The following is a 27,321-nucleotide window of genomic DNA, read 5'->3' on the forward strand; positions in this document are numbered from 1 at the left end:
AAGAGATAAATTAATAGAAACAATCAGAAATTAAGTTAGAAAATGAAACACAGCCAAATTACTAGATTAAATGGGAAAAGATGGATGCTTTTTTTTTTTATTTTTTTTAACGTTTATTTATTTTTGAGACAGCATGAATTGGGGAGGGTCAGAGAGAGGGAGACAGAGAATCCGAAACAGGCTCCAGGCTCTGAGCTGTCAGCACAGAGCCCGACACGGGGCTCGAGCTCACGGACTGCGAGATCGTGACCTGAGCCAAAGTCGGCCGCTTAACCAACTGAGCCACCCAGGCGCCCCTCTTTTTTTTTTTTTAAGATTTTTTTTAAGTAATCGCTACACCCGATGTGGGGCTCAGACCCACAACCCTGAGATCAAGAGTTGCACGCTGTACCAACTAAGCCAGCCAGACGCCCCTGGATGCTTCTTCAATATGATAAAATACAATTTATGTTAGCCAAAAAGTCAACATCAAGACGTATAGAGAAATAAAGATATACTCCCATGAAAGTAAATAATTTTAAGATGTTAGCTGGTGTATATGTCTCCATGGGGCCTTGCCTCTCCTCTGCCTGCTGGACCGGATGTGTTCCCTCCTCACTCTGCAGGCATCAGTGAGCATCCTCACGAATTCTGCTTATGGGCCACCTGTTAGCCCCCAGCCTTTCCCATAGTACATCAAAAGACACAGGTGATATTTTGTTAAGACCCCTTTATAAGGTTCCTATGCCTTGTCCTAGTTCACGCCAATTAAAACTCTAATTAGTAAATGAGAAGTACCACCAGACCACAGGCAGACAGTCATAGCCAGAGAAACTACCACTTGGTTGTAGAGTTCCTTCTGATATTTCTCTCCTTATAGTAGAAGAAAAGATGCCTACTAGTATCTAACTAGTTCTAGATGTTCAAACAACTTAATTAGACAAAAGAAAGTAATTGGGGACAAAAAAAAAAAAAAACCAGGAGAAGCTAAAACTATCCTTATTTGAAGTTAACGTGATCTCTATCTGGAAAAATGAAGAAAATTAACTGGAAAAAAAGTATTATAAACAGTAAGTTAAGGGGCACCTGGGTGGCTCAGTCAGTTAAGTGTCTGACTTTGGCTCAGGTCATAATCTTGCAGTCCGTGAGTTCAAGCCCCACGTCGGGCTCTGTGCTGACAGCTCAGAGCCTGGAGCCTGTTTCAGATTCTGTGTCTCCCTCTCTCTCTCTGACCCTCCCCTGCTCATGCTCTGTCCCTCTCTGTCTCAAAAATAAATAAATGTTTTTAAAAAATAAGTAAACAGTAAGTTAATTCAGTAGGAAGCTGGACATAGTCCTGAAGCCCTAATGGACCACCAGACTTCTTGGGCACCTGTCAGGAATGTTGTGGCAGGTCAACTCTATCAGGTCCCTTCTTTCACAGAGGGTGTGGTGAATTATACACTCTGGAAGGAACATTTATTCTGTATTTGGGTTTTCTTTCCCCACAGGTCATGCCTCTGTTTTGCCGCTCTTGGAATTACTGACTTTACAGAACACAGACAAAACTGTCTCCAACCAAGGAGCTCACTTCCCAGGGACAGGAATGAGACAGTTGGCAAGCCATGGGCCGTTATCATATTTCCCATCCACCAGAAGCAGCTGGCCTTACAGAACAATGAAATGGTGTTCTGAAAACAGATCTGGCAGTATCCAAGAGACTGCACCTGTGAGGCTGGGACACTTTCTGGTAGAAAGTGACATGTGATCTCAAACAGTGACTGAAATGCAGTGTCAGTTCTCCCTCGGCCAATACAGAGGGCTGGGGTGGGGGGGTGGAGGGTGGCAGCTCTTAGTATTTTCTCTTTAAAAAGATAATGGTATGCTTCCCATACCCCAAACCACTCATGCTCTGTGGGTGTAACTGTCCAAGATGAGGTGCTGTCATCAGGGAACTCAGTAAGGGTTCCACCTGGCCTTTTGGAATTCCTCCTCCCGCTAGGGCAATTGCAGCAAAGGGTGTTCCTGTACTAGCTGTGTGACCCTGATTATAAAGGGGAAGTAGGGTTGTTAGTCCCTGATAGGGCCAGGGAGGGGGTAGAGGTGGTTGCCTCCTTTCGCTGGGCATCGCCACACCCAGAGGCACAAATTAACAGAAAACCATCAAAATCCATATTAATGTACCAATTTTCCTCCCCCACTATTGTACATATCAGGGTTTGGTGGTAGCTAAGTCTACCAATTCGTCCCAGGTTTCAGAACAGTGAAAAATAACTTTTGGCTACCGAGAAATAGAGGAGGAATGGGCAGCACTTTGAGACAGTGAACTCTGAAACTTAGAAGGAACATTTAAAGTGGCCTGAGATGTCACATCTGTCTTATCTGAAGGTGACTTGACGTTGCCTCCTTTTGGGGTCACTGAAGTACTTTGTGGCTGTGATAACAAACTACACATTAGGGTGCCCAGGGCATAGTTCCAGGCCCGCTTCTGTCTATATGCTGTACCTAAGCAAACGCATCCAATTCTGTGGCTTTAAATAACTCCTATAGGGGCGCCTGGGTGGCGCAGTCGGTTAAGCGTCCGACTTCAGCCAGGTCACGATCTCGTGGTCCGTGAGTTCGAGCCCCGCGTCGGGCTCTGGGCTGATGGCTCAGAGCCTGGAGCCTGTTTCCGATTCTGTGTCTCCCTCTCTCTCTGCACCTCCCCCGTTCATGCTCTGTCTCTCCCTGTCCCAAAAATAAATAAACGTTGAAAAAAAAAAATTTTTAAATAAATATCTCCTATATACTGATGACTCCTTCACCTACATTTCCAGCTCTGGCCTCACCTGCAAATCCAGACTATATATCTATCTGCCTATTTGATCAGCTCTTTGGAGGCCTCACAAGGATCTCAAACCAACGCGTCCAAGGCAAAGCTACCAATTTCTGTCTATCAGCATCCCCTAACCTGCTCCTGCTACAGTCTCCCTTTTTTCAATTAATGACACCATAAGCCAACCAGTTGCTCAAAACAAAAATCTAGAGCTGCTTTGCCCAATATGGTAGCCTCTAACTACATGTGGCTATTTAAATTTAAATTTAAAGTAATTAAAATTAAATTAAATTAAAATGTCAGGTTTGCAGTTTTACTAGTCACATGTTAAGTGCTTGATAGCCAGTAGCTGCCATATTGGGCAGTCAGATACAGAGCATTTCCACCAGCACAGAGAGTTCTGTTGGACAATGCTTCTCTAGCGAGGTTGCCAGGGATTCCTCTTTCCCTTACCTCCACATGTAATCCATGAACAAATCCTAGGGATTTTACCTCCAAAACATTCCCAGAACCAACCCATTTCTCTCCAACTCACTCCTGCCGCCCTGGTCTATGCCATCTATGCCACCATCACCTGGACTGCTGAACTCACTTCTTAACTGCCCTAATTCCAACCTTCCCCACCTGTAACCATTTCCCCTATTGTAAACAGAATGATTTTTTTTCTCGGAACTGAAAATCAGATCATGGCTTGCTCCTGCTACAATTCTTCCAATGATTTCTGTGGCAGAGACTGTAGTTTATGTAGTTTATCTTTATGTCCTTTCTTTCTTTCTTTCTGCCTCAATAATGGAACTTCTGAAATTTAGGTGAGCACATAGAAGCCCAAAATAAAGAACATATTTTCCAGAGTTCCGCCTTGCACTTAGGTGTGGTCATGTGACCAAGTTCTGACCAGTGAGAGCCAATGAAGTTGTGTGCAGTCTCCTGGCATGTCTTTATTTTTTTTTTTTAATTTTTTTTCAACGTTTATTTATTTTGGGGACAGAGAGAGACAGAGCATGAACGGGGGAGGGGCAGAGAGAGAGGGAGACACAGAATCGGAAACAGGCTCCAGGCTCTGAGCCATCAGCCCAGAGCCCGACGCGGGGCTCGAACTCACGGACCGCGAGATCGTGACCTGGCTGAAGTCGGACGCTTAACCGACTGCGCCACCCAGGCGCCCCTGGCATGTCTTTAAAAAGACATGTAGCAGGTATGATGGCTGAAGCTGGAACAGATCCCAAGGTGAACTTGGGAGTGGAGGTAATGCCCTGTGAGCAACAAGATAGAAGAAGCCTGGGTCCCTGTCATGGTGGAGCAACCCACCAGCCCTGAAATGCCTACCTAGATTTCTACATGAGAAAGAAATAAACTTCACTTTGTTAAAGTCCCAGTTATTTGAGGTTTTCTGTCATAGGACCTAATTCTAACTAATACAGCTTCCCATCATACTTAGAAGAATATTCAAACTCCTTACCAAAGCCTGGAAGGTTCCACACGATCAGTTCTCACTCCGGTACAGTCCCCTCCATTCTTCCCTCAGTCATCATGCTCCAGTCACTCTGGTTTTCTTTTTCGCTGCTTCAAAACACTGACTTTCTTCCTGCCTTAGGGGCTTTGCACCTGCTTTCCCTCCGTTTGGGTTGCTCCTCCTCAGATCTTCTCATGGCTAACTCCTTTCAGTTATTCGGGTCTCACCTTAAATATCACTGAGGGACATCATTAGAGATGGTTCCCGTAGCCAATCTAAAATACCCAGTGAGTCACTCTCCTTTGCAATACCTTATTTTAATTCTCTGCATAGAACTTATCACTAACTGATGAAGAATTTCAGTTTGTCGTCTGCCTCCCCCTCCTAGCAGGTAAGCTCCATGAGGATAGGAATTTTAACGGGTTGGTTTACTGCTGGACTTCCACTTTCTAGCACAATGACTGAAATCTATATTAGACACTCAATACGTGTTTGTCAAATACTATTCCACGGATAGTGTGCTGGTAAAAGCAGGGTTTCTAAAGTCAGACGACTCAGATCAGAATCCTGGCTGGGCCATGCAACAGTTTTGTGACCTACGGGAAGTTGTATAATGAAATCTCTGTAAAATGAGATTTCCTATGGCATAAGGTAGGAGTGAATGAAATGGCACTTATAAAGCAAGCACTCTCTCTCCTTCTCCCTCCCTCCCTCCCTCCGAGAGCTCCCTTCTTTTCCTCCTCCCCTCGGCCCCTCATACGCCATTCCTGGTCCCTCATATGCCACTTCATTCTGCTTTTCGTACCTCTCTGCACAGTCTAGCGGAGGCTATGCCTTTGAAATTTGGCGGGAATTAACGTCATCAGTCGGGAGGACCAGGGCTGCGCACGCGCGAGACACCTACTCTTTCTCGCGCGCTAACTTTGCCGCCGCGGCAGCCAATCAGAGTTAACGTCAGAGCCAGAGTTCCGAGGACTCACCAATCGAATCTGGGAGGCGGGCCGCCGTGGAGGCAGTGGCGAGAGGGGGCGGGGACGGGAAGAGGGCACGCACGGTTCTAGGGGCAGGGTCTCTGAGGGCCAATGGGAAAGGCCTGAGGGTGAAGGCGGTGGGGCGTGGCGTTGGCGGCTCCCGCAACCCAAGGCCGTCCAATGTCGGGCCAATCAGAGTGAGGAGGTGGGGGGAGAACAACCAATCAGCGTGCAGAACAGGCAAGGCAAGGGGTTGAGGAGTCTCGCGCGGACGTCGCCGGCTCCGTAGTTTCTGTCAGGGGAGCCAAGCGTGCGGAGGAGGCTGAGGAGGCGGGAAGGCGGCTGTGGTTGAAGGGACGATCGCTGACTTGCGGGGAGGAGGTCCGAGGGTGCAGGCAAACATGGTGATGGCGGCGAAGAAGGGTCCAGGCCCGGGTGGCGGGGTCAGCGGGGGAAAGGCGGAAGCGGAGGCGGCCTCGGAGGTGTGGTGTCGCCGGGTGCGGGAACTGGGCGGCTGCAGCCAGGCCGGGAACCGCCACTGCTTCGAGTGCGCCCAGCGCGGGGTCACCTACGTGGATATCACCGTGGGCAGCTTCGTCTGCACCACCTGCTCAGGCCTCCTGTGAGTGGACTGGCGCGGAGGGTGGGGAGGGGGCAGGACCGGGAAGGGACAGCGGAGAGTCGGCGTTGGGGACAGCGGGGATCTGGGACGAAGGGACAGGGCCAGAGCTGAGGTAGTGGCGGCGGGGAGGCCTGGAGACGCGCCTGATGTGCTGAGAGGGTCCCCCACTGCAGAGGTGTCATGGGGAAGGGAAATTGGCAGGGGAGACAAGACACGATTGGAGTCGCGTTGCAGGAGAAAGGAAGGACACCGAAGAAGAAGGGAGAAACTCCCTAAGGGAGGAGAGGCGAACCGAAAGTGGGGAGAGTTGAAGGGAAGGTGGTTAGATATTTAAAGGGCCAGAGAATGACACCCACCTTTCAAGGGAACTTTGGGGGGGGGGGGCAAGTAGGAAAGAAGTAGAGTGAACTGGGCCCTAGATAAAGCATACTTTTCTATTAGCTTGTGCCCATCCTGGAGTGTGAGATGGAAAAACCAATTTAAAATAGATAAAGTTAGCCCAGTTGACAGCATAGACATAGTGACTAGGTAAGGAACCATGTTCCAGTGTTCAGGTGCAGGCCCTAATGTCGCAGGGTTTGGGGATGCTACCCAGAGGTAGATTTCTTACAAATTTTAAGAGATGGGAGCTGCTGGGTTGCCCTGTTAGAGAGCTTAATTTTTCCAGAGGTTGGGGTATCTGGATGAGCCATCCTTAAGTGTCATAGTTTACACCTTTAAGCTTCTGGTTGCCATGGCTTGATCCTGGTAGTAGCATCTGGCATCTTTGTAGATTTGGGGGAGTTTTGTTGTATAATCTGCAGTGCTACACTTGGCACTGGCACTCGATTTGGTCATGCCTGAGCTAATTTAGAGCCACAGTTCTAGGCCAGCATTCTGCTTATAGAGTAGGGTTCTTTTTCCCCTTAGGGAATTATTTGGTTAGATGCCTGGTTAGCATTCGATACCAATGCTGTATCTCTCTTTTTCTGTGAGTTTATTAAGGGATCTATTTGGACTTGTTTAGTATTGTTTTAATGCATTGGTTTGTTTGGTCGGTTGGTTTCAGATTTAACAAGGGGTGCTTTCCTTGTTTCTAATACCATTAGGAGCCAAGGAGCGGGCAGTATTGTTCTTACATGACAGATGGGAGAACAGAAGCAAAGAGAGGTTTAGTAATTTATCCAATGCCATATGGGGGTTGCTGTTCTCAGCATTTCTTGTTGGATATTAGTTATGATCATGGCAGACCAGAAATGAAGACCCAGGTCTCCTAAGATACAGTGTACGATTATTTCTGTTTCGTTTTTACCTCCTTTGCCAAACTTCTATGTTCTGATCAACCTCACTTGTGTGTTATAACTTTGGTCTTAGTGAACGTCATTATGGCCCTTGGGACAATGATTAGAACGCAAACAGGAATGTGTCAAAAGATAGAGACTTAAGTGAAGCAAAAGGATAGACTTGAGTCTGGGACGAATAGTCTGAGGAGAGAAGGAGCAACGTTTAGGAATGTTTATAGCAGAAAGAGAAAGAACAGATTCTTCAAGATCCTGTTATGAAAAGGAAAATCTGATTATAGAGTCTGGAAGCAGGGGGATAAAATTGATGGTATATCAGAGTCTAGGTCCTGGGAAGAAAATGTTTGGAAATAGTGTTAATTCATTCCCAGAGCTAGCTGCGCAGCACAAAAGATAAATCACTGACTAAATGGGAGGGCTGACACCATTATCATTATTTTATAGATCTTGGTTTAAAGTCTCCCATAGATAACATTTCACTTCTATAATGAGTATTCCCTCAATCAGGACAGAAGGAGGGTCAAGGGATCTGGCACACATTAAAAACCTGATTTTCTTTTGCTGGAACGGTTCTCTTTAAATATCAGTGCACAAATTGCAAAATTTTACTACTTTTCCCCTGTGCTCATTTTTGTTGGTTTTTAGTGGAGGATCAAGAGGCTGGGCCAATAAATGAGGCTGAACTGAAGGCATGTCAAGATTATAAGGAGAGAGATATCAGAAGAAACTTCTTCAAGAAAGCTGTAGTTTCCCTGGCTGTGACTGTCTGCCAGGGTTCTGATGGTGCTTCTCATTTGCTGAGTGGAGTTCTAATTAGCATGAACTAAGTAGGGCAAGGCATAGAAACCTGATAAAAGGGTCTTCACAAAGTGTTACATGTGCCCTCTGATGGACCTTGGGAGGGGCTGGGTGCTGGCAGGTGAGCCGGAAATAGAATGAGTGAGGGACGCTTACTGCTGGCTGCAGAGTGAAGAGGGGACACACACAGTTCAGCAGGCAGCGGAGGGGCATGGCTCCCCAGTGACACATATACCAGTTAACATCTTAAATCCACATGGTTGCCCACAGATTAGGATTTTGTGGTACTGGGAAGTGAAAAATGTGGAGGTGGCACATTCATTCAGTCAGTCTGGCAACACATTTATTGAGTGCCTGTTAAGACCCGGACACAGTTTTAGGCACTGGAGATACGGCAGTGCACAAAATTGACAAAGTACAATCTTCATGTAGCTTACATCATAGTGGAGACTGTGGACTCGAAATCAATCATTAAATATATATTTGCAGGTAGTAATAAGTGCTGTGAAGTAGCATGGGCGGGAGAGTGATGGGAGCTCGTGTTGAGCTATGATGATGAAAAGAGTGTATTCTTTGTTAAAAATGACGAGGGCATTGGGGGCAGGGAATTCAAATACCACACTTAGAACCACAGCCAGAGAAAGGAGACAGGGAGACTGGCTTTATTTTGAAAGCCAGCTTTCTGCTGAGTATGTTACAAATATTCCACCTCTTAGAGCAATGGAATATTCTGGGGGCAGTGTGCACAATCACCCGAGTTCCCAGCTGGCTACACGTGCTGAGGTAGCAAAGTTGACTGTTCCAGCCAAAGTTGAATTTCCCAGGATCTGGAGAAATTTTCGATTTTAATACTGGTGGGTGGGTATGCCTATGGCTTCATTGCTACATGTGTGAGCTCTTTCTCGTTTTCTTTTTTAATGAGAACTATTTTCTCAGCTCTAGCAGAAAACTACAGCGTTGGTGTGAGGGACTGAGAGAGAAGCTGCTAGTTTTTGCTGTTTCTAAATTTATGTACATGCTGCCACAATTGTAGGTCCCAAATTTGACCTAGTTTTATTCATTTGGTTTTCATCCAATACCTAGTTTCCTTAACCTAGATATAGATTTCATGTCCCCAACATATACATACACTTGTTTGTTTAGTTGTGTCTAACTCTCCTACTAGAGAATGATGCTAGATTGCTGCTAAAAAGTGCTTTTTCCAAAGCAGTGCCTTAAATGTGTTTTCTTGTTCTGGTTTGACTGGATGCCTCAATGGATAAAGCACTTTTCTTTAGAAAGAAAATAGATCTTGAGTCCTGAAATGTCTTTGACATCAGGGATGGGCACTACCTTTGACACCCAATTTTTTCAACAGAATATGTGGCACACTTCCCCAACCGGGCTGTTTGGGTCCATTCTTTTTAATCCATTGACCTTCTGGTCTCAGTAATAAATACTTGTCTCCTCTACTTCTGCACAACTTTATTCCAGTAATGGGATTAATTCAGGATTCAGGTGGACAAAGCTCTAGGCTGGGTGCCAGGAGATGTGCTTGACAGCTCTTTACTTGTGACAGATTCCTAACCTCCTTGTGCCTTAGTTTCCCCATCTGGCTTGCTAGTAGTGATTCCTAGTTGAAGCAGTTTTTTTTTTAATGTTTATTCATTTATTTTGAGAGAGAGAGAGCACGAGTGGGGAGGGGCAGAGAGAGAGAGAGGGAGAGAGAGAATCCCAAGCAGTCTCCATGCTGTCAGCACAGAGCCCAACGTGGGGCTCAAACTCACGAACTGTGAGACGATGGCCTGAGCCACAATCGAGAGCTGGACACTTAACCAACAGAACCACCCAGGTGCCCTCCTAGTTGAAGAACTTTTATCTCCATGGAAGAAAAGGCGTAGTGTGGTGTTAAATAATTCAGTACTTTTCCATCCATCTGGGTTAGAGAGGTAGATGTGTTCATTGCCCCTGTGTTAGTCCCATCCCTTCACCCCTCCCACCTCACCTTCCATCCAAAGACATAAGAAGAAGAGGGAACAATGTAAAAGGATTGAGAATAGGCCTGAAGAAGAAAGCAGAGGATTCTGTGTGCTCTACACGAGTGGACAGCTGTTTATCATTGTCACTAAGGAAAAACTACAGGAAATGGCTTGAGGCAGGGATTTTAGATTAGGAAGAAGTTTCCTAAAATTAGTGAAATTGAGCCTGGAGAAGGGAAATAGGGGAGCCTTCCTATTAGGGACTAGTAAGAATCTCTAATAGGGACTCTTTTGGGTGATGTTTGGGTCCAAGAACTGCAGTGGTTTCACTGAACCCTGCTCAGAGGCAGAGGACTGGAATCCCAGAAGCAAGAAACCTCCTCTGGGGTGTTTGAATTTGAACATGAAATATTCAGAAGTCAGGAGTTCCCAAGTCCAAATCTGGTACAAATGAAAGAACTTGGGTGCTGGGTGGAACTGTTTTTTTCCATTGTTGACCTGACAGAACCTTCTTATCTGAGCAGCTGAGCAGGTTCAAGACTTTCATGAAGCAAGACAGAAGTAAAATATGGGCCATTGTGAGGGTGATGCTCACAGAAAAACAAAAGGTGTGGTATTTGTAGAAACAGTAGTATGCTTGATAGAATCAAAGGGAAGGGAGAGAGAGGCAAGGAAAAAGAATTGGGCGGGCTTTCAGGTCCTTGCAAGTCACTTCACTGCCAGTAATTCAGAGCACTTCAAATGCTGGTCAGGTGCCCTGTGAAAGAGAAACTGAAGTTAAAGAAGGCGTCATGACAGGGCTGAGGCTTGAGTCCTAGTAATGTACTTGCTCTCAGTTGGAAAAACATGCCCTATTCTGGGCAAATAAGTTTATCTCTGTGTTTCCCCAGCACCTCCTGGTTAGAAATAACAGAACGGATTTGCTGCGATAACCGAAGGGCAGTGCCTCCTTCCAGCTCTCACTTCTTTTGGGGAGAACCTGAGAGTCATGCTGGGGAGACCGGGTGCAAGTTGGAGAGCTGGGTCTGTTTGATTCCAGGCCAGTGACTCAGATATGGCCCACTGCATGACCCTGCTATGACCCCAGGGAGACCCAGTACCCCTAGACCATTCGATTGCAGCTACTGGGAGGAGAGGGGCTCTTGTTTCTAAATTGTTTCTGTCAGCCAGCGATGGCCTCTCTCTGATTCAGAAACAAATGCTCTGACTCATAGGCCATGTAACTAGGTCCTCTTTCTTCCTGGGCTGCAGAGTGTTGCGTTGTAGAGAATTTTCCCTGCCCCCAAACTGTGACTCTAGTTATACATAATCCAGTCTACAGACATCAAGGTCAGAGCAGTGCTTTTTGTACTGTGCTATGGAAACATCCTGTTCCTTCAGATTCATTTGGCCCAAAGCACCTAAATCACCTATTTTCTCTGCTTTCCTTTCATCCTATCTTCTAACCCCCAGCGACAACCCCCCCCCCCAAAAAAAACCCTCCAGTCCAAGCTCAGCCATAGGAAGTTCTGTTGTTCTAATCATCCCCTCTAGACTGATGAGTGAGTCAAGTCCCTCCCCTTCCCCCTACAAGGAAGCACACCTCCCTGTTTACACTTTGCTAACAGTTCCTGGTTGTCCTTTCAGGAAATGTCAATGACCTTTTTGTGATAGGCTTAGAATCTGTTTTTCTAGAGTAAACGTAATATATTTTACTTTTCCCGTGACCATTTCTCTTCCTTCCCCCACTGCTGCATCCTGGTGCCACATTCTCCCTGATCAGGCTGTGTGTGCCTGAATGGCACCCAACTGTGTTGAGACGTATCTTTGTCCAGGCTCCTTGGGGCCTTGTAAGCAAGGTCCTGGTGATCAAGGATTAGGTCCTATGTGATATATATGATATATAGTGATAAACAACTGTCTATCGTATCTCCCAAAGTGCTTACCATAATGCCTTGTATTTTGGCAAAGCAAATATTTGTTAGTGGGAGGTGGAGCTGGGATCATAAGGATGGAGAGATCCGCTCTAGCTAGACCTCAGAGCAGTCTGGCATTCTGAGAGGGAAGGCCTAACTAGGGATTAAGGTTAGCAAGGGTAAGGGAAAGGATATAAAAGGCTGTCTGGACTCAAAACAAAACAAGGCCATTATAAGAGAGGCTTTGGGAGAGAAAACTGGAATATCTCTGAAATGTGATTAGAAGAGAATCTTCAGGGCAGATCAAGTTTAAGAGCTGTTGTTTGACGTGTAGTTACAAAGCCTTGCTTTTGGATTTCACTGCTCTAATCTTTCCTTGGGGCATCAGTCCTCTTTGATACTGTCTTTTAAAGGAGTATTTTGAGACCCTTTACTTAAAAGCCTAGCAGCAGAATTGCTGAAACTGCCTTCGATTGTAGCCTTCAGTGTCCTGCCCTTTGTTAGAATCCCATAATCAGTAATTTATCATACAAAGGGGCTGCACCCTTCACTGTTCACTCTGTACTGTGTCACCTCTCCCCTGTTCCCGCCCCACTGCCATCGCGTACACTAACACGTGTACTGCCATTCTTCTAGACTTGCAAGGACGCATTTAATCTGTGTGTGCATGCATAAGCATGAACGTGTGTTCTCCCCACTTTTCTCTAGGATTTCCATTTGGTAAATTGTGTTATCTCTTACTTCCCTCTTTGCTTTCCTGATGGCATCAACCAGGACCCTATGCTAGAGTTACTTTTCTTTTCCCATCTTGATTTGCCGATTTTTCCCAGGAGACCAAAAGTCTGAAGAGACCTCATCAGTTGAGACTGTCTTTCCTGCATGTACCTGGGCTCTTTCACATCGTGGTCCTAGGGTCTGATTTATTTGTTTTGGCTTGGCTGGTTTTGTTTTCATCTGATGAGTGCCGTTGGTCTAGACCAGAGTAAAACTTAAGGGAAAGGGGAACCTGGCTTAGCGCCAAGTTTCTCTTGTTAGAACACTACAGAGGGCAGCTGAGTGGGGTCAAGGAAGCCTTCTTGTCTACTGCAATCTCCACAGGGCTTCCGTGGGCAGAACTAGACTTTTCAGAGAGTTAACAGAACACACAGAGCTAAACACAAAAGCATCACTACAGGATATATGTTCCTGACTCATGCCAATCTCCTATCTCATGGTTGAACCTGACTTCCTCCTGCTTCATTGAAAGATCTAGGGGGCGCCTGGTGGCTCAACCAGTTAAATGCCTGACTTCCGCTCAGGTCATGATCTCACAGTTCACAAGTTTGAGCCCGGAGCCCCATGCCCCTCATTGGGCTCTGCACTGGCAGCTCAGAGCCTGGAGCCTGCTTCAGATTCTGTGGCTCCCTCTCTCTCTGCCCCCCCCCTTTCATTCTCTGTCTCTCAAAAATAAATGAAGGCATTAAAAATTTTTAAAAAAGAAAGAAAAATCAATTGATCGATCTAGAACCCAGAGTCTGGACTGTTTCTTTTCCCAGAGATCTCTTCCTGAAAGAGAGGGACCCTGTTCATCTCTACCAACACACTTTCTGTCTAGACAAAGAGGAGGGCAGCCAGGTCTAAAACAGTGGTAAAACAGGAAATGGGAAGTGGGCACATCTCAGAGTTCCCAGAAGTACCCCCAGCCTGCAGGTTGAACACAGAACCTTGTCAAAGTAGAGAAGGCTTCTGGATGGACGGACTCTGCCTTACTCTCCAGAATGAGTGGGATCACAACACATTCTGGACTCTGTCGTCCCTGTCTCTGATTAAAAACCTCCCAAACGTTCTTGCTTCCTATCTTTCCTTGAATTAGGAACTAGCTTCAGTCGGGAAATTCTACCTGAGCTTAATTTATGTGTTGTTTTATCCTTTCTCCCTCCCCCTCCTCCCATAAACAGACCTGCAGGCTAACTGCATTGTACTTCTCTTTCTGTTTCTCTCCCACAGGAGAGGCCTGAACCCCCCTCACCGAGTCAAGTCCATCTCCATGACAACTTTCACTGAGCCTGAAGTAGTATTCCTGCAATCCCGTGGAAATGAGGTGAGCTACCACTGACGGAACAGTTACTGGTGTAGTTGCCCCATTGGCCGGGGTGAACTTTGCGTCCAGATTATAGAAAAACCCTACAGCTTTCTTTTTTGGCCGAGTTTCTTTTATTTTTTAGCCTAAAATGTGTCTTACCTTACGTATATTTATATATTCATGGAGTCTTAGTTATACAAATTGTGATTTGTCTAGGCCCTTGTTAGAGGAATCAGGGAAAGGAGCAAAATCTGTGTGGGGGTGACCCCTGGGTACTCACAAGGAAAACTGTCCCTTGACATTTAGAGCTCCACACTGATGAGCGTTCAGAGTTGCCTGGGCCAGCCCCTCTGAGTAAGATCTCCTAGAGCCAGCTCTCCTGACCTGAGCCTCAGCACCCTGGGTTTAAGTTCATGTCATGTACTTGAAAGTGAGTTAAACCCCTTCCCCAGCTAAATCTGCTGGTCGGAAGATGCTGTCTTTGGTGTTAACAGTACTCCTAGCTTGCGGGTGATTGCTTTACTTGGGGTGCAAACAAGGGAAGGCCTCTGGAGTGTGTTCTGGAAGCCACAGCTCTGAAAGTTATCCCTGACCCCACCCCCATCCAGATTTAGTGCTCCATAATTCTCAGGGCCCTCTATTTTCTTTTATAAGATGTGTCATACTATGTAATGATAAATCTATTTTTATTTATCTAAGGCAGGACCTCCCCATTAGATGGTCAACTCTGTGAGGACAGGGATCATGTCTGCTTTGTAGGTATACCCAGATCCTCACCCTGTGTCCGTGCTCAATAAATATGTATTGATGAATACATTGGAAGTGATATCATTCCCATTTCATGCTTTCTGCCTCAACTCCTCTGTCACCTGACTCCATTCCTTTAGGTATGCAGGAAGATTTGGCTGGGTCTTTTTGATGCTCGGACGTCATTAATACCAGACTCCAGGGATCCTCAGAAGGTGAAGGAGTTTCTCCAGGAAAAATATGAGAAGAAGAGATGGTAAGGAGGAGGAAAGAGATTGCTATATAGAGACACATGTCCAAGACATTCTTTGTTTGACAGGCTAGTTTCCAGACTTGAACTGGGGCTTCTCTCAAGAGGCCAGGCTTGGGTTGAGTGTGTTCCACCCAGATTCAGTTAGGGCCCAATTCTGACTTCAAAGAAATAAAGCTACCTAAAAAGACAACTTGTTACTGGTCACTAACCTTGAAGATTTGATGCCCCTCTTTTGGGGAGACATTAGACTGCTTGGAGGGGGTGCTGGACCTGAGGGGGTGTGGGTCAGATTTATAGCTCAGCTGGGACCATAGATGCAGAGAGGCGGCTGGAAGCATGTCCGAGAGTTTTGTGCTTTTACCCCATCGTTTCATCCATGATTTATCTGTGTGTTCTGTTTTCCTGATGACGAAAACAGCGTCTCTCTTCTCCCTTGCCTTTTCTCTCCCCAGGTGGCACTTCCTATTGTCTGATCTCAGTCCTGTGTGCATGTTGGGGGGTAACTATAGGGTGGAGAAGAGAACACAGACAGCAAGAGGATTGTTGTGGACATAACAGCATTTTGGAGTCCCTCCTGGGGTGTCCTCTGGCTATAGAACATACTTCCAAAGTAGAAGACCACATGCATTGGAGTGGAGGGGATTTTATCAGAAGTAGCAGGAGCTGGCGGGATAGATTGTGAGCACTTAGAAGATGAGGTGGCAGAAACTTTTCTGTGGGACTAAGGAGGAGAACCTGCAGAAACACCTAGGAAATAAAAAGGAAGTTGGAAAATAGGATTGCCTGTCCAGCAGCATTATTGAGGGGTTATCACTTGAAACCCAGATGGTTTGATGTCAGAAAGAGAAAGGAGAGAGGAGAGAAAAACAGGCACAAGTCAGAAAAGAGTGAGCACCTGATGGTAAAGAGGACTCTCAAGATGGGCAAAATGTGCTGAGTTACAAAATTCAGTTCAAAAAAGAGAATTAGTGGGAAAAGGAAAAGGGACTTGGACTTCTGTCACCTGTGCTTCCCGGGTGCCTAAGCTGAGCATGGCCCATGATGTCACCTGACTATTCTTTCTCAAAGGTATGTCCCCCCAGACCAAGTCAAGGGGCCCGCTTATACCAAAGGCAGTGCCTCCACCCCCATCCAGGGCTCCGTCCCAGAAGGGAAGCCCCTGCGGACTCTTCTAGGGGATCCCGTGCCATCTCTCTCTGCTGCTGCCTCCACCTCTAGCCAGGTAACTCTCAGATCTTCCCTCCGAGACTGGTTGGGGTTTTGGGAACCAGGGCTATTGGTTTCCTTAATCCAATCCCCTGGACTTAGCAGACAGCAGTATAGGAGATGTGAGTTGGCTCTCAGCCCTGCCGTTACCCATGTCTTAGATTCCCCTTGGACTCTATTGTTTTGGAAGAAAGAACCCAACAGGAAGTGATATTTAGGGAAGTCAGAGTAACAGCTTCAAACCTGACCATTGCTCCAGGGTAACACAGAAGGGGCCGGGACACTGCCTGAGCACCTGGGAAAGATGAGGCAGTAACAGGTCCAGGGGGACCATTGGCCACATCCCTGTATATCTCAGACTTGCCTTCACTGACAGGCTCTAAAATGTATGGCTCTGGGAACTGGTATACTGAGAAGACAGAGGAGTTAGGCATGTGAGGGGCTAAGGCAGCTTCTGCCCAGGAAAGTCTCTCAGTTGAGCGCAGTTTCTCCCTCTCTTCTCTCTCCACTTGCCTATCTGGGGGCAGCCTAGGGAGTCATGCGGGGGCCGGGTCATGTCTGGTCCAAGTGCTCTATGTCATGCCTTCTCCTCTCAAGTCTGTCAGTCAGTCTCAGCCTCGGACGTCCCAGCCCCGGAGCTCCCAGCCACCTGCCCACTCCTCAGTCAAGAAAGCCAGTACTGACCTGCTGGCTGACATAGGTGGAGACCCCTTTGCTGCTCCCCAGGTGGCACCAGCTTTTGCTGCATTCCCAGCCTTTGGGGGTAAGTGGGACTTGGGACAAGAACATTCTTGCAATATATGCACACAGGACACGAGGAATTCACGCCCTTGTGGTGACCAGATTTCACCTGGCTCTAGCTCACTTCACACAAATGAATGTGATGGGAATTATGGAGCCTCAAGGCCGGGAGGGTTGGGGCCAAATGAGTATGGCTGGGATTATGTTTGCAAGTTTGACCAGAAAACGTTACAGTTGGGGACTCCTAGCACTTCCTTTTAGAGCACTGGAAATAGCCTTTTTATTACTTTCTTTCTCTGTTAAAATGGGGGCTGAGGGATTATCTTGTTTTCCATTTCCCCTGCCCTCTTCCCAAAGATCAGCAGTAGCCAACAGAGTGTTGAATAAAGCGGTGTCTAGTTTCCATTTTTCCTTTCAAGCCCTTTCCCCCACCAGAACTAATTTTTTTTTTCACATGATTAAGCCCGAATGAGGCCTTGACAAAAATGTTAATGCCTCATGGAGTAAGGATAAAAGATGGCGGGGAGTGAACCTGGAGACCTTTGAGATCCCCTCTGCTCAGCCCCTGCCATCTCTCCCTGAAGAGGACCCTGTAGAAAGGCAGATGGCCCATCAGTGGCCTTTGGCCTTTGGAATTAGTGTGTATTATATCGATTATATGTACATTTTATATATGCAGCCTTTATATCCCCTCCACCTGTAGGCCAGACACCTTCCCACGGAGGCTTTGCCAACTTTGATGCCTTTGGCAGTAGCCCTGCCTCTTCTGCATTTGGAAGCATTCCTCCAGCTGGCCAAGGCCCGTTCCAGGCCCAGCCAACACCCACAGGTAAACTTTGCCTTGCTCTCTCCAGATCCCCTTCTCTCTTCCAACTGCATTCAGTTTTCCACATCCATGTATCGCCCTTCATTCACATCTGCACCAACCTAGAGAACTAGGCAAAGGAGACAGGATGAAGAGGAGAAGCCCCGGGAAAGGAAGAGAGGGGTCTAATGAGATTCTTGCCAGGAAGAAGGGCGCTTCTCCATTTTGTCATGTAAGGAAAGCAGCTGAATTGCAGCAGGAGTCGTGCAGGGTGTGTATAGGAGTTATGCAGGGTGTGCATAGGAGGTCAGAACCAGGAAGCTCGGGAGTCGCAGTCCTCAAAAAGTCAAGAGTGGATGTGACCTTTCCTGTAGCATGCTCTGAAGGCTCATGTTGTACACTGCCCAAAAGGTAAGGGCTGGGTCAAAGTGCAAGCTGGTCTCCAGAAATTCACCCATCCCTGTTAAAGCAGAAGCCTGTAAACTGTGTTGTGTTGTTTAGCAGTTGAAAGAGACCCTAAAGGCAGCTGCCCTAAAGCATCTGGTTCCTCCCTAAGTCCCCAGACATTAAGTCTTCATAGCCTTGGGGCTGGCCCATTACCTTTGCACATCCTGGACACAGGGGAGGGCAGCCAGAGTGCTGTAAAGACTCAATATCTAGGGAAAGCCAGTGACTGATGCTCTCTCTTTCTCCCTTCCCCCCACCTACCCGCCCTTCCCCCTTCTCTACCCTCACTGCCAGCCAGTCGGATGCTAACTGGAAGTTACAGCTTTGGTGAGTTATTCTACCCACCTCACAGCCCACCCAAGGTAGAAGCCTATCTCAGGTCCTCTGGAGCCGAGAGCTTTGAGGTCTGGAAGGACCCCTTCAAATTTAGCCATTTTACAGATGAAGCAGTTCAGTAATTTCCCTGCTGTGCAGCCCACAGCGTGGCAGAGCTCGGCCCAGAGCCCAGATTTTTCGACTCTCACTCTGCCCACATCCTTCCCACTATGCCACCACGAATTGTCTGGTTGCTTTTGTTTATTTTATTTTATTTTATTTTATTTTATTTTATTTTATTTATTTTATTTTTTGAATGGGACAAGGAGAGACAGTTTATATTGATAAAAGTTAAAATTCACAAAGACATTCTCACATTACGAACTTAAAGTACCTGACCAGGGTAGCCTTGAAAGTAATAAAGCAAAAACCGTTAGACACAGTGAAAATATAACAAAGCAACAGAGAGGGGGCCTACAGCAGACTCACAAGATTTTAATAGATAAAGTAGATAGACAAATAAGGAAGAAAATAGGCCATTTGAGTAACACTTGAACAAGTTTGACCTAATAAATATAAGTAGAACTTTGTAATCAAAAGATAGAATTTCCAAACACAGAATCATTTTATACTTTGACCATGGACTAGGAGACACCACATAAATTTATTTATTTATTTATTTATTTATTTATTTTTTGAGAGAGAGAGAAGGCACGAGGAGGGGAGGGGCAGAGAGAGGACAGAGAGAGAATCCCAAGCAGGCTCTGTGCCATCAACACTAAGCCTGATGCGGGGCTCGAACTTATGAACTGTGAGATCATGACCTGAGCTGAAACCAAGGGTTGGGCGTTTAACCGACTGAGCCACCCAGGCGCCCCAACACCACATAAATTTCTAACAAATAGAAATTGTATAGGTCACATTCTATACGATAAAAGGTGTCCTAAAACAACATATCCTGTAACAATGCTTCATGTCCTTTAAGGCATGAAACAAGGAAAAGATAATTACAATATGGAAAACAGACAAAAAGCTAACAACTATCATGTGTTTTTTAAAACTCCTATCAATAAGGAAGAATAGGATAACGAGCAAGGGAAACAAACAGAAAAAACCCGGGGGCATGAAAATGTTCCCAACCTGACTAATCAGAAAAAAATGCAAATCAGGGTAAGATAATAATTTTGCACATTATATCCACAAAAATTTTAAAGATTGATAACGGTGGGTACCATGTGGGAATATTGGCCCTTTAATCTGCTCTCAGTAAGAAGGTAAGTTGGTACAAGAATATTCAGAGTAACAAGAGGGAAGTGTTCCTGGGAATGAGAGCTCAAAAGGAAACAGCCTGTACAAGGTGGTTATAAAATTGGTCCGTTCAGAAATGCATTCCTGTCAGAGTCAGTTGCTTTAAAAAGAGAGCTTAAAGGGTCAGCCTTTAAAAAAGGAAAGAAAGAAGGTGCCAGCCTCTTAGTCCCCTCCCTGGCTGCACCTGAGATGAACTTTTGTCCAGTGTCTGGTCATCTCAAAAAACAGACGGTCTGCAGCCAGCCAGAGCCAACCAGCCTTTCTGAGGCTCCTGCCCTTGCTAGGAGCATCCCCACATCATCTCCATGAGGAAGGCAAGATCTCCATTTTGCAACTGAGGAAACCGGCTCAAATTGGCCCGTGACTTGGCCAGAACCGAATGGCTGATGGGTGGCAGATCCCATTCACCGTGATCACACCATGATCACGAGGATGGTTCTGTGAATGTGATATAAAGAACTATGGGGTATGAAGTAGGGAGAATTGGGTGAGTGGTGGGTGTCTTTTCTGACAAGCCTGGTTGTATTTTTATATTTCTGAGGGGGAGTATGGAGAAGGGAGGTTTCTAAAACTGCAGTTGCCCCTGAAACTGCTGGAAGGCATGTATACCAATCCAGCTGCAAGGAGTGAGGCTCTGGAGGTGTAGAAGAAGCAAACCAGAGCTCAGGTATTCCTAAGTCGGCCTCCTTTCTGAGAATGGGCCGAAAGTGCAGCATCGTGGCCGCCTGAGCAAGGGCCGGCTCTGCCCTCTAGTGTCCGCAAGGAGGCACAGCTCGGCCTCGGGACAGAAAGACAGCGCCTCCTTCAGCCTGGGAGCTCCCTGGCAGAAAGGCCCCAGAGCAGGACTGAAGAGTCTGACCTAAGTGCTCACTCAGAAATTCCACGTACCCTGAGTCATAGCCAGGGAAAGGCCCAGGCGGCCCTGAGAATCAGAAGATTCAACCCTAGCCTGCTGGCCTCCCAGCCTTCCTGACGGTCGTGGAGTGCAGAGGACTGACACCAAGTGTTCTCAGTGGCGTGATAGCCTAGCACTTGCTCCTGTAGAAAGCCCAGGGGTTGAAGAAGAGAGTGGCCGAGGCGAGCACTGGCACTCAGGAAGCAGTCCATCCTTGGAACCTCGCAGCCGGCAGGCCCTGGGCACCTGCCTTCCCTGCTGGACTCAGCTTCTCTGATCAGAGCCGGAGATGCCCAGCGCAGGGAAGGTCCCCTTCACAAAGGGCTTTGGGAAGATACAGCCCTACCCTTTAGGGAAGGAGGAGCATGATAGCTCTGGGGGCCTCAGAAAAAAGCCCCAAACTTAGGAGAAACCAGGCTGAAGCTTGAGGGGGGCAGGGACAACACAGATTTGAGAATCAGCCTGGCTTTGCCGTTCCTCCCTTGCCTTATGACTTTATCTTTTCCTTTCCCTCTCATCTCTGAGGGGAAAAAGTTTCTCCCCTTGTGAAGGTTACCCTTGCGTCCTTCCCTGTCTCTACTGAGTTTTTGCCATCAGCTTTCTTATCTGAATCTCATCTCTGCTCTTTCCACTCTGCCACCATATTTCCCTTTCCGCACAAATATGCACCAAGTTGCCCAACCTACAAATGTTTCTGCAGCCTCATCCGGGCTCGGCTGCTGTCTCCCCTGCCCTCCACAGCCATATCTTTGCGAAGAGGAGCCTGTAGCCTTCACTTACCCATTTTTTTATTGTCCTATTTTCTCTTTCTCTTTTTTTACACACCTTATGATATAATATGCATACTGTTCTGCACCTTGATTTATTTTTTTAACTGAACAGTACTGCTAGATTCTTTTTTTATCAGTACACGTTTCTTTTTTTTTTTTTTCTAAGTTTATTTATTTTTGAGATAGAGACAGAGCATGAACAGGGGAGGGGCAGAGAGAGAGGGAGACACAGAATCCGAAACAAGCTGCAGGCTCTGAGCGGTCAGCACAGAGCCCAACGCGGGGCTCGAACTCACGGGCCGTGAGATCATGACCTGAGCCGAAGTCGGACGCTTAACCGACCAAGCCACCCAGGCGCCCCAGTACACGTTTCTTTATGGCAGCACAATAGTCCTGCTTATGTATATACCATAATTTATTTTAATTGGTCCCATTTTGGTGAATATTTAGGATGAATGATGACTGTTTAGTCTTTTGCTATTAAACAGTGCTGCAGTTAATAACCCCGCATGTGTCATGTTTTACACATTTGCAACTTCTCTATCTGTAAGAAAATTCCTGGCAATGGAATTGGTCTAGTGGGGAACACAGCTGATACAGAAGTAAACAAAAATATGTCACTGCAGAGATATCAAGTGCTGTGAAGGCAAAGAATGAGGTGTTATGAGAGGAAAACCAGGCTGTAATTCAGACTGAGGTCAGGGAAGGCCTGTCTGGTTCCTTTAAGCCGGAAGAGTGAGTGGGACCACGGGTGGGGCCTTTGTTTAAGGCAGACGCAGAGTACGTGGGAAGGCTGGAGCTGAGAGTAGGGCGGAGGGAGGGGGGGCTCTTGTTCACTTGTATTTATAATCTGAACCAGCCATCACGTTTCCTTTGAGACCTTGTCTTGTTTCTGTTGACCCTGGAAATAGTTTCTTATATCAGAGGCTATGATAATACGTCACATCTGTATTATGCTTTGCAGACTTCAGAACACTTTCACTCACCGCAGGGGGTCTTCACAGCCACCCTATGAGAAGGCAAGAAAAAATGGGCTCAGGAAAATAAGATGGTTTGCTAAGGTCACAGCAGTAGCAGGGGGTAGGACCCCAACTAGACTCCGTTTCTCCTCACTCTGCCCATCACACAGTCATTCAGCAAACAATTCCTGAGCATTGTCACGTGGCAGACACCATGGAAGTTTGTTTCCTTCGGTACTAGTCTTCCAGCACTCAGAAAAAGCAAGCCTTTTCCATCTGCAGCCTCATGTTACCATCACAGCAGCCCAGAGTGGTTGACAGGATCCCACCATACAGCCGAGACAGGCACACAAATAAAGAGGCTTTCTCCAAATGACAGGGCCCCAGGCCTCTTCCCAAGAGATGAGATTGCTCAGGATTTCTTGGACTTGCTCCTCAGGCTGTTTTGTAAGCCTCCCATGTGATGCTTTTTCTTTTTACATGTGATGACCAGAGAGGGCAGGGGAACTTCCAGTCAGCCCTGCTCAGTGAACCCCAGCCCTGATCGAAGCTCCTGGCCTAGGGTGGCCTCCCGAGAGGGGGCGGCTCTGGTGCGAGTGGGAGCCCTTGATGATAGCTGGAGATCTGTGTTCGGCACTGGTCTCCACATTCCAGGAGCCAGCAGCTCCGAGTGTCTGGGCCTTTCTGCCCTTCACAGCTCCTCCCCCATCCCCTCTACCTGCCCCTTCATTCCTGTGATTGATCCATAAATGGAAATGCTGGTTTGAGGAAAGGACAGACTTGTCCACATCTTGAGGAAAAAAATGGGAACCTTAAGTCAAACTGGAGCAGCAGGGACAATGACCTGACACACACAAGAGCCGTTTTCTCTCAGCAGTGGCAGCTTTGACCGCCAGGGAGATTGAGAAAGGCTGAGTAGCATGTGGCCTAGAATTCTCAGTGGGAGTCAGGGCCCTCTGAACCAGATGATCCAGGGGGAAATGGCTCAGAGAACCCAACCCCTCATGCCATCACTCTGCTGCTTACCCCCCGGCTCCCCCACCTCCGTCTCGTCTGCCCCTTCCATCCTGCCTCACCGAACACTCCCTGTTCTATTTCCTGTGATTGCCCAGGGAGCAGCCACGTGACTCCATTTGGTGCCTCTCCTCTAGCACCTGCCAGTCAGCCCAACAGCCTCGCAGATATGGGCAGCCTCCTGGGGCCCGGAGTGCCAGCTGGAGGTGTCCCTAGCAGGTAGGTCCAGACCTCACAGAGTCTTAGGGAGAGCCTTGCTTTTCCCAGCCTGCTTTGCTCCTCCCGTTGGGCAGGACAGGGTTTGCCATCTCCCGGTCCCTTGCCCAGCTTCTGTCCTTGGTCCTGGGTGCCCTGCATGCTGACTTGTCTCCCCATGTCACAGCATCTTCGGGGTGGCCGGCCAGGTCCCCACGCTCCAGTCGGCCACAGCTGGTGGAAGCAGCGGCACAGGGCTTGCCTTTGGAGGTGAGTCTTGCCTGAGGGGACCCAGAAAAGGGATCCAAGGCCGAAAGGAAACAGGGAGGAGGGTGGAGAGAGAGCACACCAGATTTAGATGAGTGCTGTCATCTCAGTAGTAACCAAATGAGAAGAGTGACCCTCTCTTTCTCCCACCTCTACCCCATGCCACCCTGAGCAGCCTCCACCAACCCTTTCACAGCGCCTGCTGCTCACCCCCAGCTGCCTCCCACCAACCCGTTCCAGCCCGATGGCCTGGCCGCAGGTAAGCCCCAGGACTGTGCTGGCCCTGGCTCTCCTGGGCTTGGATTCCTCTCTCCCTTCTCTCTGTCTCTGTCTCTCTGTCTCTGTCTGTCTCTCTCTCTCTCACACACACACACACACACGCGTGTGCGCGCGCGCACGCACGCACCCCACTGTTGGGAGGAGTGGAGCAGCCTCACTAGGCAGCTGTGGTAGTCCTGAAAGTCCCCCTCTTGCCCTTCACCAGGCCAGACCCCCGTATAATTTCCAGGCCACCTAGTGGGCAAAGAGCAGAAGCACCCAAGTCCCAGAATATATTTCAGAAAACAGAATCCTCCTTACCTGAGCTAGTTCTGAAGGTTTAATGACGGATGTGGCAGCCACTCTCCTTTCCTGCCCCTGGGCAGTGTCCCGCCAGGCCCCCAGCCTCTCTCCCTCCTGTGTCCCACCTGCAGCCTTGCCCCTGGTCCCGGCTCCTGTCAGCTAGTGCATCCCGCATTCCTCCCCAGCCTCAGCTTTTCTGTCTTCCAAGGCCTGCTCACCCCACCACCTGCCTTTTTGTTGTTGTCATAGCTGTTCTCAAAATCCTTGAGGCCAGGAAGACAGACTGATAACGGCTAGCAAGCTGCCCACTGCTGAGTGCTTTACACCCGTTATTTGCTTTCCACAGCAGCCCTAGGAGAGAGGAGGACTCCAGTTTTATAGTTGAGAGAACTGAGGCACACAGAGGGCTAATCATTTGCTTTAGTTGATGCAGTTTGACAGGTAGCAGAAAGCTAGCCCTGGTTCTGTGCCCCACCTGTGCCCTCCATGCCACAAGCTGTGGGTACGGGAAGAAGGCAGGTTTTGCCAGGTTGCATGGAAGTGGAAGGTTTCAGCCAGAGTACTTCTGCGGGGTACCTCTGGTTAAGGAATAACTATATCCCATGGCCCCAATTTGGAGAGATTTAGGAAGAACTGTTCTCCAGCCTGCCTTCCAGAACTTCACATGAACTTCATGTCCCTCGTTCCACAGGGCCCAGCTTTGGGATGAGCAGTGCTGGGCCTGGCTTCCCCCAGACAGTGCCACCCACCAGGGCCTTTGTCAGCACCTTCCCACCACCGCTGTTCCCCCCACAGACCTCGATGACTCAGCAACAGAATGGTAAGGGATTCAGACCATACCCTCCTCTCTTGCCCCCATTCCCCACCCCCAGGGGTGGGGTTGGGGGGGGGGGTGGCAATGAATATTAGGGATATTTGGGAGCCAGACATCTGAGCTAGTTCCCTTTTGGACCATTAGGGGGACCAGAGAAGCCACAGACCTTCCTGTGTCCTCTGACTGCTCTGTACCCTTATTCCCTGACTTTAGAAAGGCCCAGTCTTTTTTTTTTTTTTTTTTTTTTTTTAATGTTTATTTTTGAGAGAGAGAGAGAGCACAGGCAGGGGAGAGGCAGAGAGAGAGGGAGAGAGAGAGAACCCTAAGCAGGATCCTCACTGTCAGTGTAAAACCCAGCGCGGGGCTTGAACCCACGAACTATGAGACCACGACACAAGCCGAAGTTGCATGCTCAACCAACTGAGCCACCGAGGTGCCCCTAGAAAGCCCCAGTTCTGCTGCCACTGTGTGATGTAAAGGTGCCCACCCAGCAGGGAGGCCGGATGCGCCTGGTCAGCACCAACGTGAGGGGCAGGGTTTATGGCAGCCTAGTTTTTACTCTTGCTTCCCAGGCTCTTCCTTCAGTGACTTAGGATCAGCCAAACTGGGGCAGAGGCAACTCAGCCAGCCATCTGGGACATCCACCAACCCCTTCATGGTGAGTGCCAGCACGGCCTCAGTGTAGAGTATGGCCTCTCTCTGAGGGCCGGGGACAGAATCCTTCTGGAACAGAGCAGTGTGGGATGGAAACCCTGCCTTGGCCAGGCAGGAGAGTGGGTTAGTCAGTGGGCTCACACCCCCTCACGTCCAACTCGCCTCCACTCACTGACTTGCCCACAACCCTCACCACAGTAATTCTAGGGAGAAAGGAATCCTGGGCTGCATCTTTTCTGTGGCCTCCGGCTTTTCTCCCCTAATCCTCTAATTTGTGGTTGTTGTTTCTTTCCAGACTGGATCCTCATCAAGCCCGTTTGCCTCCAAACCTCCAACCACCAACCCATTTTTGTAGCACTGTGTCCTGGGGGGGGGCCTCCTCCCTGCCCTCTGGGGCCCCTTTACTCCCAGGAGCTCTGGTGACCATTTGCCTGTGGCATTTTTGTGGGTCTGAGACCAGAATGGGCCTTGTTTTGTAGGGAAGGGGTCTTGGGGATGGTGGAAGTGCTAATGCTTTGCTTGGGGCTTGCAGATAAAAGGGCAGCTGCCCATCAGGTGCCCCCAGGGCTTCCTCCCATCCTCCCTCCAGCCCCAATCCAGGCAGGAGGCCCAAGAAAAGAGAAGTCAGGGCTTAGCCTAGAGGAGCGATGGCGTTTGATTTCTCAAATTATTAATTATGATGACAATAATCCTCCTGTCTTGCCCTCAGCATACATAGTGGTCCCTTCACTCCCAACCCCGTGGGCGAAGGAAGCTGTGGGCACAGACTGACCAACATACCCCTATGGGAGCAAGCCTTCCCCCGTGTCCACAACATCCGTGCTGGTCTCCTTGTGGACAGAAGCACAGTGGGAAAAGTAGGGGCAAGGTGGAGATGAGGCGTGGTGTTGACCTAGGATGGTGATCAGACAGGCTGAGAAAGCTGTGGGCGGGGGTGGAGGTGGGGGGGGGCGGGCAGCTCAGCCTCTTCTCCCCACCCCCCACGGGGCAAGGAGGCCCTCCATGTTTTTGCTTTCCTGGCTCCCTCCCTCATCCTGGTATTCAGGATAAATAGTTTTACCTACATACTTAGACATGCCCGATTCCTGTCAAGCACTTTAGTTAGCTGTGGTGTCATGTTTGGATACCAGTGTTTTATATTTATACATAGAGAATTTTCTAATATAGTCTATTATACACACACAGAGACACACACATACACACACACACACACACACACACACACACACACACACACACCGCCATTCTGCTCCCAGACAGCTCTTTTACATGGGGAATGGAATGAATCCCCATCTGTGCCTCGACCAGCAGAGCCGGAGCTCCAGAGGGTGGTGGGGAGGGTAGTCACAAGTCCTGACCACCTCAGAGCCTGGGCTTTTCCAGGGAAAGGCTTTGTGCAATTGGCTGGGTTTTTTCCTTTCTTTTTCCCATGTGCCTCCCCCACCCCACCACAAAATTCTCTGCACCAAAGCTGTTGCAGGCAATGTTGGAAAAGAACTGCATTTGAAAGAAAAAGGAAATGGCTCTAGCTGTCTTGCTTTGGGTCAGTTTCAGGGGC

At 48.2% G+C, this 27,321-nt stretch overlaps 1 protein-coding gene across 3 annotated transcripts; it reads left to right on the forward strand.

Annotated features, from left to right (window-relative positions):
- Positions 1 to 5,444: 5,444 nt before the first annotated feature.
- AGFG2 (ArfGAP with FG repeats 2) lies at positions 5,445 to 27,283 on the forward strand. 3 transcript variants are annotated; one of them, XM_023246423.2, is made up of 13 exons: positions 5,445 to 5,819; positions 13,737 to 13,830; positions 14,700 to 14,815; positions 15,881 to 16,034; positions 16,616 to 16,781; positions 17,463 to 17,588; positions 18,306 to 18,338; positions 23,371 to 23,491; positions 23,655 to 23,737; positions 23,931 to 23,993; positions 24,987 to 25,115; positions 25,682 to 25,767; positions 26,059 to 27,283. In XM_023246423.2, exons 1-13 carry the CDS (start codon positions 5,599 to 5,601, stop codon positions 26,116 to 26,118), a joined length of 1,452 nt encoding a protein of 483 aa, XP_023102191.1. In that variant the 5' UTR covers positions 5,445 to 5,598; the 3' UTR covers positions 26,119 to 27,283. The 3 variants fall into 3 exon arrangements, with proteins under 3 accessions (XP_023102191.1, XP_023102190.1, XP_019676064.2); XM_023246422.2 differs by having other exon boundaries at positions 5,447 to 5,819; positions 23,910 to 23,993; XM_019820505.3 differs by lacking the exon at positions 18,306 to 18,338 and having other exon boundaries at positions 5,447 to 5,819; positions 23,910 to 23,993.
- Positions 27,284 to 27,321: the final 38 nt, after the last annotated feature.

This window comes from Felis catus, chromosome E3 (assembly GCF_018350175.1).
Source record: "Felis catus isolate Fca126 chromosome E3, F.catus_Fca126_mat1.0, whole genome shotgun sequence".
Lineage (NCBI taxonomy): Eukaryota > Metazoa > Chordata > Mammalia > Carnivora > Felidae > Felis > Felis catus.

Bases quoted from the DNA above. Each gene is read 5' to 3' on its own strand.
- AGFG2 (XM_023246422.2), top strand. From the start codon at position 5,599: ATGGTGATGGCGGCGAAGAAGGGTCCAGGCCCGGGTGGCGGGGTCAGC. The intron at 5,820-13,736 runs GTGAGTGGACTG...TCTCTCCCACAG, and splicing joins ACCACCTGCTCAGGCCTCCT to GAGAGGCCTGAACCCCCCTC. The intron at 13,831-14,699 runs GTGAGCTACCAC...CCATTCCTTTAG, and splicing joins TGCAATCCCGTGGAAATGAG to GTATGCAGGAAGATTTGGCT.